The 15,444-nt window shown below is 48.5% G+C and overlaps 6 protein-coding genes across 6 annotated transcripts; 4 read left to right on the forward strand and 2 right to left on the reverse strand.

The window, feature by feature from the left end:
* Nucleotides 1–654: 654 nt before the first annotated feature.
* On the forward strand, nt 655–2,736 carry N7487_004425 (putative C6 transcription factor; the record flags this gene model as incomplete). Its single annotated transcript, XM_056872172.1, has 1 exon — nt 655–2,736. The coding sequence occupies one exon, from the start codon at nt 655–657 to the stop codon at nt 2,734–2,736; it is 2,082 nt and encodes a 693-aa protein (XP_056729892.1).
* Nucleotides 2,737–3,615: 879 nt separating this feature from the next.
* N7487_004426 (MFS transporter) lies at nt 3,616–5,183 on the reverse strand (the record flags this gene model as incomplete). The annotated part of the gene is made up of 2 exons (XM_056872173.1): nt 3,616–4,588; nt 4,648–5,183. The coding sequence occupies 2 exons, from the start codon at nt 5,181–5,183 to the stop codon at nt 3,616–3,618; spliced, it is 1,509 nt and encodes a 502-aa protein (XP_056729893.1).
* A 1,172-nt stretch (nt 5,184–6,355) lies between these two features.
* N7487_004427 (uncharacterized protein) lies at nt 6,356–7,412 on the forward strand (the record flags this gene model as incomplete). The annotated part of the gene is made up of 2 exons (XM_056872174.1): nt 6,356–6,465; nt 6,515–7,412. The coding sequence occupies 2 exons, from the start codon at nt 6,356–6,358 to the stop codon at nt 7,410–7,412; spliced, it is 1,008 nt and encodes a 335-aa protein (XP_056729894.1).
* Nucleotides 7,413–8,401: 989 nt separating this feature from the next.
* On the forward strand, nt 8,402–9,780 carry N7487_004428 (bZIP transcription factor; the record flags this gene model as incomplete). The annotated part of the gene is made up of 2 exons (XM_056872175.1): nt 8,402–8,663; nt 9,212–9,780. The coding sequence occupies 2 exons, from the start codon at nt 8,402–8,404 to the stop codon at nt 9,778–9,780; spliced, it is 831 nt and encodes a 276-aa protein (XP_056729895.1).
* A 1,637-nt stretch (nt 9,781–11,417) lies between these two features.
* Nucleotides 11,418–12,812, reverse strand: N7487_004429 (Eisosome component PIL1/LSP1 family protein; the record flags this gene model as incomplete). The annotated part of the gene is made up of 4 exons (XM_056872176.1): nt 11,418–12,022; nt 12,087–12,270; nt 12,338–12,471; nt 12,695–12,812. The coding sequence occupies 4 exons, from the start codon at nt 12,810–12,812 to the stop codon at nt 11,418–11,420; spliced, it is 1,041 nt and encodes a 346-aa protein (XP_056729896.1).
* A 1,210-nt stretch (nt 12,813–14,022) lies between these two features.
* Nucleotides 14,023–14,268, forward strand: N7487_004430 (uncharacterized protein; the record flags this gene model as incomplete). Its single annotated transcript, XM_056872177.1, has 1 exon — nt 14,023–14,268. One exon carries the CDS (start codon nt 14,023–14,025, stop codon nt 14,266–14,268), a length of 246 nt encoding a protein of 81 aa, XP_056729897.1.
* Between the last annotated feature and the right edge of the window lie 1,176 nt (nt 14,269–15,444).

Consider the following 15,444-nt stretch of genomic DNA (forward strand, 5'->3'; position numbering starts at 1 on the left):
CTCTTCCCCGATCAAGGTCCCCTTGTATGTATTCGAGGTATTCCTGCGGATAGCTGGCACGTGCTGGCAGGGTCTCATCCTTGTCTAGTGAGATTATTAGATGGTTATAAGTGCTCGTCAACATGAAAACCTTCAACGGGATCATCTAGCTCACTAATCACAAAGCACCTCGTTTTGGATACCGTAAAAACATTATGTTAGTAGGAAGTTGAAAAGTACAACCAGATCTCAAGGATATATGGGGTGGTAATGTCAAGCGGGGTGACGATACACAGAACCATAGATAACAACTCCGATGAACTCCGATGTCTTCTTTGAATGATATTTTGCATAACGGCGTCATAGCTAGAAATAGGTATATTATGTAGCTATAGAAGTGCCATTAGGGATAGTAGTGACTTCCAAGGTTAGTGCTATGTCCCCATTCTGACCCTCCACACCGTCCTCGGGAGGTGGGGATTGCCGAAGCACTAAATTACCACTATCACGTCACGGCATCTGGCGCAACCGCCAGCCAACCTTCTTCATCCTTTAGAGTAGCGAAATCAATTTTCCTGGCATGGCTCACAAGACTTAGTCTCATTGTGTATCATACATATTTCACCCTGTATCTGGAGAACTGCGAAGCGCCGAGGTTATCGGTAATACCAAGTCATGGATGTCGAGAATGTCGTCTCGCACCTGGTTCCAATCGCTCCCGCGCCGGTTCGTACACCATCTATCGCTGTTCAAAATGGCATTGGTCCCGATATAACCGCAATGCGCTTCAACTGCCAAGCTTGTGTGCGCAAGAAAACCAAGTGCGATAAGATGGTGCCAGCATGTTCGAGCTGCAGAAAAGCAAAGCTCCAATGCGTCTACCAGGATCCCCCATCGCGAAAGAGACAGCGAAGTTCGTTTGAAGATGTACATGAACAATTACTGCGGTACGAGCGCATATTGCGAGACAACAACCTTCTCCATACAGCCTCGGTATCGACCCCATACAGCCAAAAGACGGAGGCATCAGCAATCAGCACGCGGAACCCAACCCCAAAGCCGGACTCGCAACCCACCGGCTCGGGTAAACTTCTGTCCGCCGATGGCAAGTCTCGCTATCATGACAGTGTCCTCCTTGACGCTGAAGAGGGCGACCTGTGTGAAGTATCTGATTCCGACCTGGGTGACAACCATCGTGAGGACACCGGAGCTGATGAGAGCACCCCGATGGGTCTTCTGGGCGCCCTTGCGGCACAGACTATCTCTGGGTCGATACTCGGAAGCACGCAGAGCATCACCGGGCAACACCCTGACCACGAGGAGGCGACTAAGCTCTGGAATGCGTACGTGCACAACGTGGAGCCTCTGTGCAAAGTTCTTCACAGTCCAACTGTCGCAAAAATAGTTGACACCGTTTCAAAGCAACCCTCCGTGGCCTCGAAGAGCGACGAATGCCTGCTTTTTGTCATATACTATTTCGCTGTGTTCTCTATGTCGGACGCTGACTGTGTGCAAGAGTTTAACCAACCGAGGAGCTATTTGATGTCGAAATATCGGACCGCTGCGCACCAAGCACTTATCAATGCGTCGTGGCTGAAGACAACATCAATGCCGGTATTACAGGCTTACACGCTATTCCTCATCGCTATGCGCACTCAAATCGATTCTGACACGTTCTGGATTTTAACGGGTATTGCCATTCGCCTCGCACAACGCATGGGGCTCCATCGTGATGGTGAAAACCTCGGATTACCACCCTTTGAGGTTCAGATGCGACGGCGACTTTTTTGGCAACTGCTTCCGCTGGACAGCTATGCGAGTCAGGTTTCCGGCACTGGTATTGTTTTATCGCCGAATAGCTGGGATACTAAGCAACCATTGAATATCAACGATGATCAGATATTCCCTGGTATGACGGAGCCCCCCCTCGAACAAAGAAGCGCCACAGAAATGATTTTTTGCTTGTCTCGGATGGAATTGTCAAATTTCTATACCCGAACCGGCATCAAAGTGAAAGGAGGTGGTGACACGGTGAAATTCAAGGATGCAGAAGACATTGAGAGACTTATTGATGAGGTCGAAGATCTTATCGAGACTAAATTTCTTCGGTATTGCGATATCCTGAACCCCTTACACTTTTTCACCACGGGAATCGCCCGATCTGCGACCAATGCTGTTCGACTGCGGGCTAGAATGCCGCTGCTGATGACGCAGACCATCACAGACGCGCAAAGGAGGGACATTTGTGCGCTCGCAGCAAGGATCCTCGATACAACTAGCGCCATCTACGGCAACCCCAGCATGCGGAAGTATCGATGGCAAATACAAGCTTTCTTCCTGTGGGATGCTCTTCTCTGCATTCTACGTAGCATCGCAGATGTCGGATTCTACTCGGCCTCCGAGCTTAATAGTTCCTGGGGCAAGGTTACAGATGTGTATTCTAATCACGAAGAACTTGTCAAGGGCAGAAGAACCTTACATGTCACAATCGGTAAGCTAACCCTCAAGGCCTGGCTTGCGAATCCCCCAAGTCAATCCACCCCAGAGCCTACTTTCATAACCGCACTGTGTGCCCAACACGAGCCGAAAGTGAGCAGGCACAGACATCAGGAGAGCATGGACGGAAGAGGTGAAATCACCAAGCTCGCGGACGGATATAGTTTTGATGAAGTTTTTGGCAACATTGATGGAACAATCCTGGATTTAAATGGCGGGTTTGACCCTTCAGATTGGGTCTTCTGGGATCAGCTATGTTGAGGGACCAGCCGGGGCTGAGTTGGTAGCCTCCGCCACCGGTTTTGATTCGCGGTGGGGAAGAATTTGAATTCTCGAGGTAGCTTATAGCCATCGCGGTGATGGATCCAGATCAATGGGGAGGAGAAGCTGAAATGTGTTTCTAGGGGGACGGACAGCATGGAGCATGCACGGGTTGACGCCGAAAGGTTTGTTAGGAGTGGCCATCCAAGAACAATTTCCTAAATTTTAGATCAAGTAGCTGTCAACATTTGCTCGTGACAATGTAGGCTACTAACTTGCGCGGATTAGTTACATGCTGCATACTACGTATATAACTAGGTTGGATGCGTCTTGCGTATCTCATCTCAGAATCCAACTATCAAAATGCGGTACTCCGACTCAATTTCCGTCGGCAAAGAAGCATAATACAACTCCGCTAAATAGAAACTGATGAGACAGCAGCGATAAAGTTTGGCCTCATGGCCAATGAAGGTGGTACAGATATCAAACCAGGATAATTCCACCCGTCTATCCAGAATCTGTAGCCAAATAAGTTAGGTGTGACCTTCAAACAGAAATCTCCCGGGTAGTGTCTATCGTATTGAGTAAAATACAATTTTATATTTGGTAGTAGGCCGCTTACGCGGCCTTGAGACGTACTTTTTAGCAGTCTATTTTTTTATATAGAGATTCTCCCCTTCTTTATTATAACTAGAATATAGACAGTGAAAACAGCCTAGAATGTACAAAATGACGCTCCTATATACACATAGTAGTCTTTCATTCCCGCATTATAGACCGTAAAGAGCCAAATTCCTGGTCTGCCAACCCCCACAAACTTGGCTATTTTAGACAATCCGCTACATCCACACCCCTCATACCCCACAATCCACTCCCAATTTAACCAGCGGCATACCTGGAAATAGCACGAAGCTTAGGCCCGAAGAAATAAAACGCAAAAGGGGCTGACCAGCCAATAGCTATGGTAATGAAAGCCAGAACACTCGTACCCCAGCCATAGCCGAGAGACGAATACATATACGGCGCGAAGAGCGGGAACCCAAACCCACACAAACTGCGCAGAATGGCGCAGGCCGCCATCGCACTAGCCGCGTAGGTCTCGTAGCTGTCCACGATATACGTCTGCATTCCCTGCAAACAGGAGATCGTGCCTGCGGTGAAGAGCAAAGCCCCGATATTAGGCATGATCCAGTGCGTATGCCCGATACTCCAGCCGTACCAGAATAGACCAATAGTGCTAATGAAGGAACCCACCGCTAAGGACGGCATGCGGTACTCTGGCTTACCGACGCCGTTGTTTCGAGCCTTGAGGGTCTTGTAGATCCGGTCGACGAGCTTGAGATTGATGAAGAGACCGGCAAATGACCCAATAGCAATGGAAATGTAGTTTAGTCCGCCAATGCTGGAGCTCTCTTGGTAGATCTCTGTCCAAATATCCGGGAACGTTGCTAACATGAGGTACGTTACGCCGAAGAGGTAGGCCATGTAGATAGCCATGCAGAAGACGATAGGCTGTGTTGTGAACAGAAGCATAGGTCGCTCGAAGGCATGCAGAAGTCTGTAGGCAAGCGTTTCTACCTTCTCGCCGGTATGCAGCTTAGTGTTTCCCGTCTTTTGGATGAGGACGTCGCATCGTTTCCGTAGAAGCGTAGCTGGGTGACATTCACGTAGCCAGATGAACCCGGTAACCTGTACCGCGACGGCGGCGGCAGAGGTTGCCCAGAAGACCCAACGCCAAGTCGAGTACTGGGCGATAAAGCCGCCTGCAATAGGCCCAATTACGGGACCGAGAATTGGTCCAAGAGTATAGACTCCCATGGCCTTGCCACGGTCTTCGGCGCTCCACATATCGCTGCATACAAGACTGGTTAGCAAACGTAGGATATCTCGGGGATTTTATTATTCGCTAACCCAATGGCACCTCCTCCAATTGCGAGTGGTGCACTGCCACCAATACCCGCAAGAAAACGAAAAGCAAAGAGTTGGGACTTTGTCTGCGCGAAACCGCATCCCAGATTCCAGGCTAGATACCACACATTGCTGACCTGGAGCAGACGTACACGGCCGTAGAGCTCGGAGGCTGGACCGAAGAAGGTGGGGCCAATGGAGTAGGCGAGGAGGAAGATTGCCATGGATAGATATATTTCGACATCGGAGTGCATGCCCAGGGCCTTGCCGAGATCTTGCATAGCGGGGGCAATCATGGATGATGAGACCGGTGAGATGAAGACGAACAGGGAAATAACACAGGTATTCTTCCATTTTGTGCCCTTGGGCCAGTTCTTGGGGTTCTCTGGGTCATTTGGTCCGCTCCATGAGATGAGATCCGGGTCTTTGTTTGCATCGGCATTGAGGGAGGGTTCGGTTAGGGTTGTAGGTTTGGCTGCTTCGAGGTCTGTCGTCTCGTGGGAGCCCTCGTCCGAGTCGTTTGAGCTCTTGTTGCTCATCTTGGGATGGTTATTAGATATATTGAGATAAAGAGCTTAGTTTCATAATGTTATACTACCAGAAATTCACGTCAGTAGTTATATACTCCTAGAACAGTTTACTATGCCTATCCTCTGGCCAATGGCTGAGCTGTATTTCACTTCGGGGCCAGATCACCGACACACCGTCCAATAGAACGAAGGAATTGTTCGGGCCCGTTGGTGATCGCCCGCCCCGCTGTCCAATGGGAGGGTATCATTCTTCGGGCCCGGCCCGTTGTGTTTGCCTGAGGCGTAGGGTCGACTACACAGCCCTTAGGGCGTAGAAGATCTATTAGGGCTCTATTTTGCATAGATCACGACTCACAGTCATAGGAGAATGTATCACCTTTTATTTCACTAACCTAGCTAATTTCCGGAATTCAATCATCTGTTGTCACCACCTTCAAAGCTTGGATCCTGAGACCTTGGAGATCGCTAGGGGAGAGAAAGAAGGATTCACAGTGCTTTGCTCGGTGATGAAGGTGCTTGAGAACATCTCCCGGCTATATTAGGGATGCGCATCCATATCGAGAAAGAGTGAGATCACGAAAGTGGGCAAAAGAGGTATGTAGTCACATGCCTAGAGTATGTAGTGATGATCACCCAATTCCAATAAAGTCGAGCACTATACAATGACGTGATTTCAAACTCCCCTGGAACCTTGTATACAATTCAGTGGGCTGACAGGTACATGTACCTGGATGTACCTGGGTGTACCAAGCATCTGCAAGGACCTAGTCATCTTGGAATATGTATGGAAGTGGATTGTATATATTATGTGATCACGGGTATCTCAAGCCATCGTCTGATCTTCATGCAAGAATTAAGCAATGTATTATCGTCTGAGGTTAATAGTAGACGTATCATTTAGAAGCCTCTTTCTAGAAGGACAGGCAAAGATGTGAAGATAAGCTTAAATTCTCTAGTCTCTATACCACATCTGGGGATTGCGATAACCCGACGATAACGATATTATATAGACTTACAACCAACCAGGTTGGAAGGCCCGAGGTGTTGTCTCGCTGACAAATTGAGCAAATGTACCTACCCCCGCAGTATGTGTTGATACAAGTACTCGGTGTTTTGCTGATTTACTTAGCAAAATATCACTACCCATCCTAAGTCCTCAGGAGACAATCACCTCACTCATCATGAGACCCGTTACAATTGGAATTGTGTCGATCGGAGACATGGGCCTAGGGATGGCCCGGCTCCTCAAAGCACACGACTACCGAGTTGTCACGGTCGCAGAAGGAAGAAGGTACGACTCCAGCAACGGGATCCCAACCCGAGAAACTAACGGTCGCCAGTGAACACACACTGGCCCGAATTCATTCCGCAGGCATCGAAATCCTTCCCACAGACCAAGCGCTAGTAATCCAAGCCGACTACGTACTTTCGATCGTACCTCCGCGGAACGCCCTAGCGACCGCACAACGAATCGCAGACGCATCTAGTCAGCCACTGACCGGCAGTCTCCGAGAGGCAATAGAGGATGTAGAAAGCAAGCCGAAGAGGTCCAAGCTATACTACCTGGAGCTCAATGCAGTACCCGCCCGACTGGCGTCGGAGATGGCGACGCTATTCAGCGAACCAACCACAGGCCCGGAAGAGCGCCGAGGGTGCCACTTCGTCGATGGCGGAATCATTGGGCTGCCGCCAACGCAAAGCACGCAAGACGGGAGCTGGAAGAAACCTAGTATTGTGCTGTCCGGGTCGGTGGATCTGGCTCCGAGGTTTGCGACACTAGCCAGCGTCCTGAATATAAGGCTTGTCTCACCTAGGGTTGGCGCCGCATCCACGCTCAAACTGTCCTTTGCGGCGCTGACCAAAGGTCTTACCGCACTGTCTATTTTGTCGTTCTCCACTGCGCAGAAAGAAGAGATGTTGCCGGAATTGTTGGCGTTGTTAGAGGAGTATTCTCCACGTACTGCGGCACTTGCGACGAATGGGGTGATTGGTATGAGTCCCAAGGCATACCGGTGGGAAGATGAAATGCGTGGGATTGGGGAGGCGTTTGATGCGGAGGGTGGGTGGAATGGGATCGGAGCCGATGTTTATGGAGGGTTTGCTGAGATCTATCGGACCATTGCGGAAGATACCATATTAGGGGAGGAAACAGTGGAGCATCGAGTGCGAGGTATAACGGTTGAGGACGCCTCCCAGATCATCGCTCAAAGGCAAAGAACAAGTAATACTCCGTATTGACATTAGTATAAAGCATATGTCATAAAAAAGGACGATCTCATGTTTCTAGACTGTGCGGGAGGGGGGATTTTGCTTCCGGTGCCAAGGCTCGGGATGTACTGCCCGTACTGCGACTTGAGTCCGCGTCATCCGTGATGCACTGAACATTAAACAAATCATGGAACATATAGAATACACTTACGTGCACTTTAGTACAGTTCTTACAGTTCTTACAATTTTTACACCTTTTATCCATTTTATAACACTTGTACTTATACATTGTAGTACTTCGTATACCTATATTCCGGACTTGAATCAGGTACTGGTCCCGTTAAGTGGAGATTGTTCAGGTCCCCCTTTTTTTTCTTGTCAAAGAGCTTGATAGCTCAGTTCTTGAATCTGGAGAATCTCTTAGCTATACTTTATAAATTGGTTATCCTTATATATCCTTATATATTATTATATGCCCGAGGTCCCGTATGGACGGGATACCCCATACATCTCTCTCTATTCCCCCTCAAAGCGGTGAATGCTCCAACGGACGAACCAGAAGTCGCGATCACGACATTTCTCCATTCTATCAGATCATCGACTAGCATCGTTTTTCTTCCTCGTCTTCCTCGTTGCCCCCCCTTTTTATTAAAACAACTCCATTTATTTCCCTTCTAATTCGTTCAGGTGGAACTCCCGCGGCATGCGACGATGAAGTGACCTTTTTTTTACTAGGTGATCGTGGCCGAGAACTCAACTTCCCGGTCTTTTCTACTCATCTACGGAGTACTTTTTGTCTCACTCTTATTTATTTGTTTTTTTTAAACTCTTTTGCCTTTTTTTTCGCCTTGATTTTTATATTAGGCAATTTTTTAACTGGTGATTCTGATTTACTTCATAGAAAATCCCGTCCTGATCTGGGGTTTCCAACATCATAAGCCCCTCTTCTCTCTCAACTCACATAACCCTAAGGTCAAGGGGGCTGAACTTCTTTTTTCTATTTCTTTCCTTCTTCAACCATGCCGGGGGAACAACCACCTTTGCCAGGTCCAGGTCCAGTCTTTGACAAACTTGAGAACTTCAATTTTTTGATGTCGCGTCACGATCCGGCAGCCAAGACTCGACAGTACTCATTTGACGCTGATACTGGGCTGGTCCCATTTGGCAACGTGAGTATGGATTATGATCAGACCGAAGGCATGGGCGGTCTGTCTGTCAGTTCCTATGAGAGTATAGAAGACGACCGCAGCTCCCTCGATCTCCGAGGCTATCCCTATCACGGTACGTGTCAAGCTTTTGAGATCTCTTGTGTCCAATGTTGCATTTGTTACGCCATCGCGCCTCTGCGTCTGAGCTTTAGTTCTGGGGCTTTGAGTTCTTTCTGAAAATTGAAGTTCGATGTGTCTATTTTTTGGGGCCTGATTTTCTCCCATGGTTTTTTGGTTGTTTTTTTAAAAAAAAAGAAAAGTCACCTGGATAACCAGGTCGCTGAACCTCTTCCCTCTTCCCCTCCCCTGCACATGTTCAAATTTCATTTTTTTTTATAAAAAAAGCGCTCGAGGCTGCAGAGCCCAGGATGTGAGCAGTTGGCATGCATCCTTCATCTCCAATGGTGGAAGGAGATCACCGTCGGTGCTCCTAAATGTCACGAGCACGCAATCCCGCAATGATATGACAAACGCCAGTGGTTGCCTGCTGACGCTTAACTGCACATCCCCTTGAAACCCTTCTTGAGCTTATATCCTTCCGGAATATGATTTGCACTTCCCGATCCATGGGGCTCACTCCCTCGGGGTTATATCGACTTCGATCGCTTACTCCATCCATAGGTCCTCCCGGCGAGAAGTCCGTCAACTACAATCTTCCAGAGCACATGATGCCCTACTCAGCACACTCAATCTACCCACCAGTCCCTTATGCGCCCGACGAGCTCGGTCACGCACAGGGAGCCCTCACTCCATCCGATGTTTCCTCATCCATCTCCCCGCCCAACGGCCAAATGGGAAACACCAAGTACAGCACCACCATCTCCGGCGATCGCATCGCCGCCGCCCTCGATCAAGAGGAGGGCGTACGTGGTGCCGCAGAGGAAGATCGTCGTCGTCGAAATACCGCTGCCAGCGCCCGCTTCCGTCAGAAGAAGAAGCAGCGCGAGCAGGTCCTCGAACGTACTGTCCGGGAAACTACCGAGAAGAACGCTGCCCTTGAAGCTCGCGTCGCCCAGCTCGAAATGGAGAATCGTTGGCTGAAGAACCTCCTCACCGAGAAACACGATGCCAGTTCTCGTTTGCCGGCCCCGGTTAAGGATAGCTCGGCTCTCGAGCTAAAAGGTCCTGGAGCCAATACCAGACAAAAACATATTCAGCCCAAAAAGAAGGGCGTCGGCACCGAGGAGTGACGAGCCAAAATGGAAGAATGTGTGCTTTTTTTTTGTCGCTTGTTTGCGTTGTTGTTTGGTCGTTCTGTTGTTCTTTGTATCATCTCCTCAGCCTTACGTCTCCTATGGTCTTCTACTCTACAAGGCGTCCGTACCGAATCAGCATTTTCTGCTCTTTTCCCCCTCCGATCTCCTTGCTTTGCTATGGTGTCTGCACTCGTTTCTTTCTTTCCCCCCTTTCTCTATCAGAAATGGAAGATGGGAACAGATGAGCGCAGACAAATGACGATGTCACGACCCTTCTCTTCTTCTCGTCTGCCCGGCTCTCCCGACCGTGGCTTTTTCGACTTCTAGGGATGGTCTTTTCTTCTGCACTTCAGATCTGGCACTTTCGTTTGATATTTTCCAATCCCAATCCCCCCTCCTTCTCTACTCTCTACCATCGGGCTTTTATCTTTATATCTCCTGCCCAGGCTCTCTACCTCTTACATCCTCTCAACCCTTCCTATCCTCTTTCCATCTGATCGTGTGCTGCGAAGGCTTGTTTCATGTTTTCTTCCTTTCCCCGGGGTTGCGGGAAAGGAGATGAGTTGGCGGTGTTGTGGTCCAGACTCGGGGAAGTCGAATTTGCTTTTCTTTTTTGCTTTTTGCTTTATGGTATTACATCTCTTTTTTTCTTTTCTATGGGACTTGCTATTTTGCTATTTTTCCGTCCTTGCTAGCTATCTATGGACTGGAATGCGTGCAATATAAACTATGGGGATTATTGCTATACGAATTTACCTCATTCTTGCTACCATCCTACTCTTACAACATTCTCTATAGAATTCTTTACTTCCCAGATACGTAATAGCAAAAACGTAAAAGCAGCGGTGAGTGACGTGATTTATCTGGCGTGCTATATCAGAGCGATTTCCTCATTGAGATGAACTGCCATTGGAAGAATTGTCTCACTTTTCCGGGGTAAGGGTCTAATCCCCACTTGGGCACTGTTCAGGCGAACTGCAACCACACAGACTGTACCTTTTGAAATCAGCCTGAATATATGAATCTATATCTATATGTAGTATACTACTTTGGGTAATATCAATTTCTGCAAACAATTCATTAGAACACCTTGATTACCCTGGACTATCCTAATCGAAAAAGCCAAATCAAAACCAAAAAAAACAAGTCAACATAAGATGGTATTACATCAATTAAGTAAAAACAGGGAATGGAAATAAGAAAAGAAAAAAACCACAAAAACAAAAGAACCGAGGCAATTCTCACTTGATCTCAGGTACATCTCCAACTCGTGGAAAAAGTAAAAAGGGAAATTAGACCCACGTCCCTCGATCTAAGCATGGAGAAAGTGGACATCCCCAAAGCACGATTCAGAGCCGTTGGATCACGACATTGAGAGGCGTTCATGCGAGTCCAAAGTTGCATGGCGTGATTGATGTGCGTATTCTTTGAGAATAGCACGGAATTCAAGAATAAAACGAAACATAGTATATGGAAGAGTCGGATGGGGTTTTTGACAAAGGAACGTCATGAAAAACGGACGGACAAATGATAAATTCGTATATCATTTGTCGAGAATTTCAGCCGTCAGATTCGTGATAAGGAAAAGGTGGAAATCTTTTTTTTTTTTCCTTTTTCATTCATTCCACCCCTTATGCAGTAATAGGCTCACGCTCCTCTTCACGTCCTCGCAACTCGCCCTCAATGGTGCTGACACCGTCATCACCATCCTCGTAGTTGGGGTGCTGGTCAGCAGGCAACCAAGAGTCACGATCCCCAGCCAAGGGCTGGTCCTGTCCAGACAGATCCACGCCCTCGCGGTTCTTGCTGAGGTTAGAGCGGTGACGCTGGGAGAGGGTGCGGGAGCGCTGGGAGAGACTAGACTTGACGACTGCCTTGGAAGAAACCCAGTTGGTGAGGGCATCCTCGCAGTCCTGGATGATAGCCTTAGAGGCATCGTAGCCGTCGTAGGCGTGGCGGGTCTCGCCGGGAGTGACGGGGGTGTCGTCGATCAGGTCGAGGAGGTGCTTTCCGTAGCCAGCGACGATGGCGACCTTCTCGCAGTGCTCGCGGAGCGCATCGAACTGGTACTGGAAGGCAGCCTTGACCTTCTCGCGGGTGATGTTAGATAGCTGGGCCTCGGCGACCAGGGACTCGGCTTCGGCGCGGACAAGCTCCTGCTCTAGCACGACGATGCGGGGAGAGTTGGGGTCCTTGTACTTCAGCTTGGCGATCTCATCGGTGATCTTTTGCTTGCCTGCGAGATCCATTCGGTTAGTTAATGCTGGAGAGTTGGGCGGACACCGAAGAGAGGATCTTACGGTCTCGGCTGGGCTGTACGGAAGCCTCGATGTTGCGGATACTCTTGATAGTGACACGGTACTGGTCGTAGCGGTCAACGAACATATCCTCTAGCTCACCGATCTCGTAGATCAGCACGCCGAGCTTGTCCGTCACATCCGACACATCCTCATCGCATGCTTCACCCCAGATGGAGAGTTGTTGCTATGGCGACCGAATCAGTTTCCAATTTATCTCCTCGATTATCACGGATTCAGGGCGATTCACATACAGCGACTTCCATGCGCTCCCGGGCGACGAGTTCCATGCTGCGCATGGCGTTCTTTTCCATCTTGACGAGCTGCGACAGCTTCTTGGCGAGATCGGGTCCGAAGGCACCGGCGGCGTTCTTGCGGAAAGCATGGCCTGGTCGCAGGATGTTAGGGAGTTCAATTTTTTCATTTTCTCCATGAGCGATCGCTCCGACGACTGGTAGTCTCCAATTTGGCCGTTGTCTCTCTCGGAGGTGCGAACGGAGGGGAGGAGTCGATGGCGGCCCAATTAGGCAGCCTCCAACGTGACGAACATCGGGAGATTTCCAGTTGTCGAAGCTGATCGCAGAAATATGAAATATCTCAATCGCACTCACCGATTCCGCCTTTCCCTAGCCATCTCCCAGTTTTGGTTGTGGACAGTGGTGGTGGTGGACTCTCGATCTGCGAGGCGGTGGGCACGCGCGACTGGCGCATGGAATAGGTGCGATGCATGGCTTGGACCGGGGGGCGATTGGTGATGGGAAGATGATTGTAGAGATGTAGAGATGCTTGTTCCTGTAGAAAACAAAAAGAAATTAGAAAGAATAAAAAAAAAGGCTTTCTAGTGCCTTGCGCAGTAGTGACGTGGGTTTAAAGAGGGGAGATTCTCTTTTCTTTTTTTTTTCTCTTTGGAGTACGTACTTGACCTGACTGTGACGAAGAAAAAAAAAAGGATTCGACTGCAAACGGACAGGGGAGAGAATATATTCTGACACCTCAGCTGATCAAAAGGTGAAGATGCTCCTGGAAGCTCTCGGGAAGTGACGTCGACTATTTTTCTGAAGGAAATCGGGGGGATTGGGCGCTAAGACACTAAAAGACACTAAGAGAGGATAAAAGAGGATAAAAGATATTCAGTGGTAATCAGCCTCTACTAGCTCCCCCATTTCAGTCAATTTAAGCCAAGTTAAGCCAAGTTAGGCCGATTTAAGCCAATAGTCGGTCGATCTTGTTGAAGTTGCATTTTCTCTCGACTCTTCACGATCACCGACGTCATCGATTTCCCCCTGATGTCATGGAGTCTTAAAACGGTTGCATTTCTTATTAGTATCTTAGTATTAGTATATAGCAATATAGTATTATTATATACTATATACTACATCCAACAGTAACCATGAGTACCTGAATTTCCCCTTTCTGATAAAAAAAAAAAAAACCTGCAAGTACACTGCATCTAGGTACATACTGTATAGAAACTAATAAAACCAATAAAACTACCATTGGTGCCCCAGTTCCACTGATCGCTGATCGCTGATCGCCGAGATTGTGGAACTCCTGTTCGTGGGGAAACCCATGTGGTCTCGGGTTGGAATTCCATCCACTAGGGTTTTACAACATACAATTGTACGTTAAAGACCAAGGAACTGGAGTTACAAGTGTGGGTGGGATTAAATCAACCTAGGTACAGAATACATAGCATAGATAGAAGTTATCCTTTGCAATGTTGGAGACATGAGGTTACTGCTTGACAAAGGCATTCATTTAAACGGCCTTGGAGCCCATTCCGTAGATGTCAACTGTTCTGAGGAATATGGTCTCTTTATAGGTTGACAAAAAGGCGCGTGTGACGTTCTTGTCCCGCATGTACCGGGCCACTTGGCCTAAAAGCACAACTATTAGTACATCGATGAGTCGTGAGTATAGGGTGTAAATCATACCAAGGATGTGGCGAAAGGCAGCCTCATTCGGCCACAAACAGCCGCAGCCTATTATCGGGCATTCGGAAGTTTTCCCGAATCCATGCTATCCTGACTTCGCCGACGAACGCAAGATCAGCACAATGATCAACGGACACAGGATGCTACTGGTTGGCTCGGACGCTTGTTCAAACGGCATTGTACGCCGCCCCGTTTCCGCATACCAACTGTTCCTCCGAGATTGCATTTTCTGCGCCACCGGTCAACAATAAGCACATGCCTGGAACCACTCAGATCACACGAGGAGCATCAACTTCAACGCCCTCGCTGGTAGGGCATCGCGATCGGCCCAAATACCGCCCATTCAGAAAGCCACTCCGCCTAGTAATGCGAAATAGTAGGCTGATATGGGTCGCCCGCAGTCCAGGTGCCGCCATATCATCCCGTTTGATTCTGGCTCTGGCTATCTGCGTAGTGTGTGACCCACATAATGGTATCCTAGATAGGAAGGGGGGGATCGTGTCTTACCGAGTATCTGGATAGTGGGTCAAAATTGCTGTGCTACAACCTGGGTCTGGAAATTTCCCATCCAGGTATCATTTCCAGGAAAAGTTCCTTTCCAGTTGGCAAATAAGACATTTGCCTCCGAACAAAATGCATATCGACAAATTCAAATGGCCCTGTTCCTTGGCCTTGGCAGAAGAGAAAAGGTGTACTTTAGGGTTTTGCGACCAGGATTATAATGAGAGAGTGGATGAATGACGCACTGCAAGCAAATGCTAGTTAGGCTAGACAGCCCTACACGACAACATCGCTTACACCATATTCGATGCAGAAGCGATTATCGATTCCCATCAATAGCTGTTCTCGTTCTATAACAAGTTCATCAAGTCAGCCATAATGGTACGGATATCGTTAGTGTCGGTACATGCCCTCACATGCCGAGCCATTTGTATAGCCTGATCTGCCTCTTTCCAGGGCAGAAGCTTCGTCAACAGAAGAATTGAAGGGTGGAGAATTGGCACTATTATCTCCAGGGCTAGGGTTAGTGAGGACTCTAAATTGATCAAGCAAGAAAGCGTACCTATAGTATTTAACTGGCGCCGTGGATAGTCTGCCGGAGCCACAGTGTGGACCCTAGTGGTCCTAGGATTCACGACCCATGTCGCAGTTCCCATAATTTTCAGATCGATATGGACTTTTGTACCACGGTGGTGGTACACCAATCTCTTGTCCTCGCTCTCGGTGATCTTGGGATATTGAGAAGACTAATCCTGGCAGAAGACTTCTATATACTAGGTTAAACTGTTAGCATATCATATGAGATAGGTCACGAATGAAGCGTAACTAACCTGGCGGAACAGCAAGAGAGATGTGGCGGGAAAAGAAAAGTATCGGGCACAGTAAATCGGAGACTAGAGCAGGGGAAGAAGGAAGAGAGTAGATTG

This window comes from Penicillium crustosum (genome assembly GCF_028827405.1).
Source record: "Penicillium crustosum strain IBT 35664 chromosome Unknown utg000002l_segment0_segment0, whole genome shotgun sequence".
Taxonomy (NCBI): Eukaryota; Fungi; Ascomycota; class Eurotiomycetes; order Eurotiales; family Aspergillaceae; genus Penicillium; species Penicillium crustosum.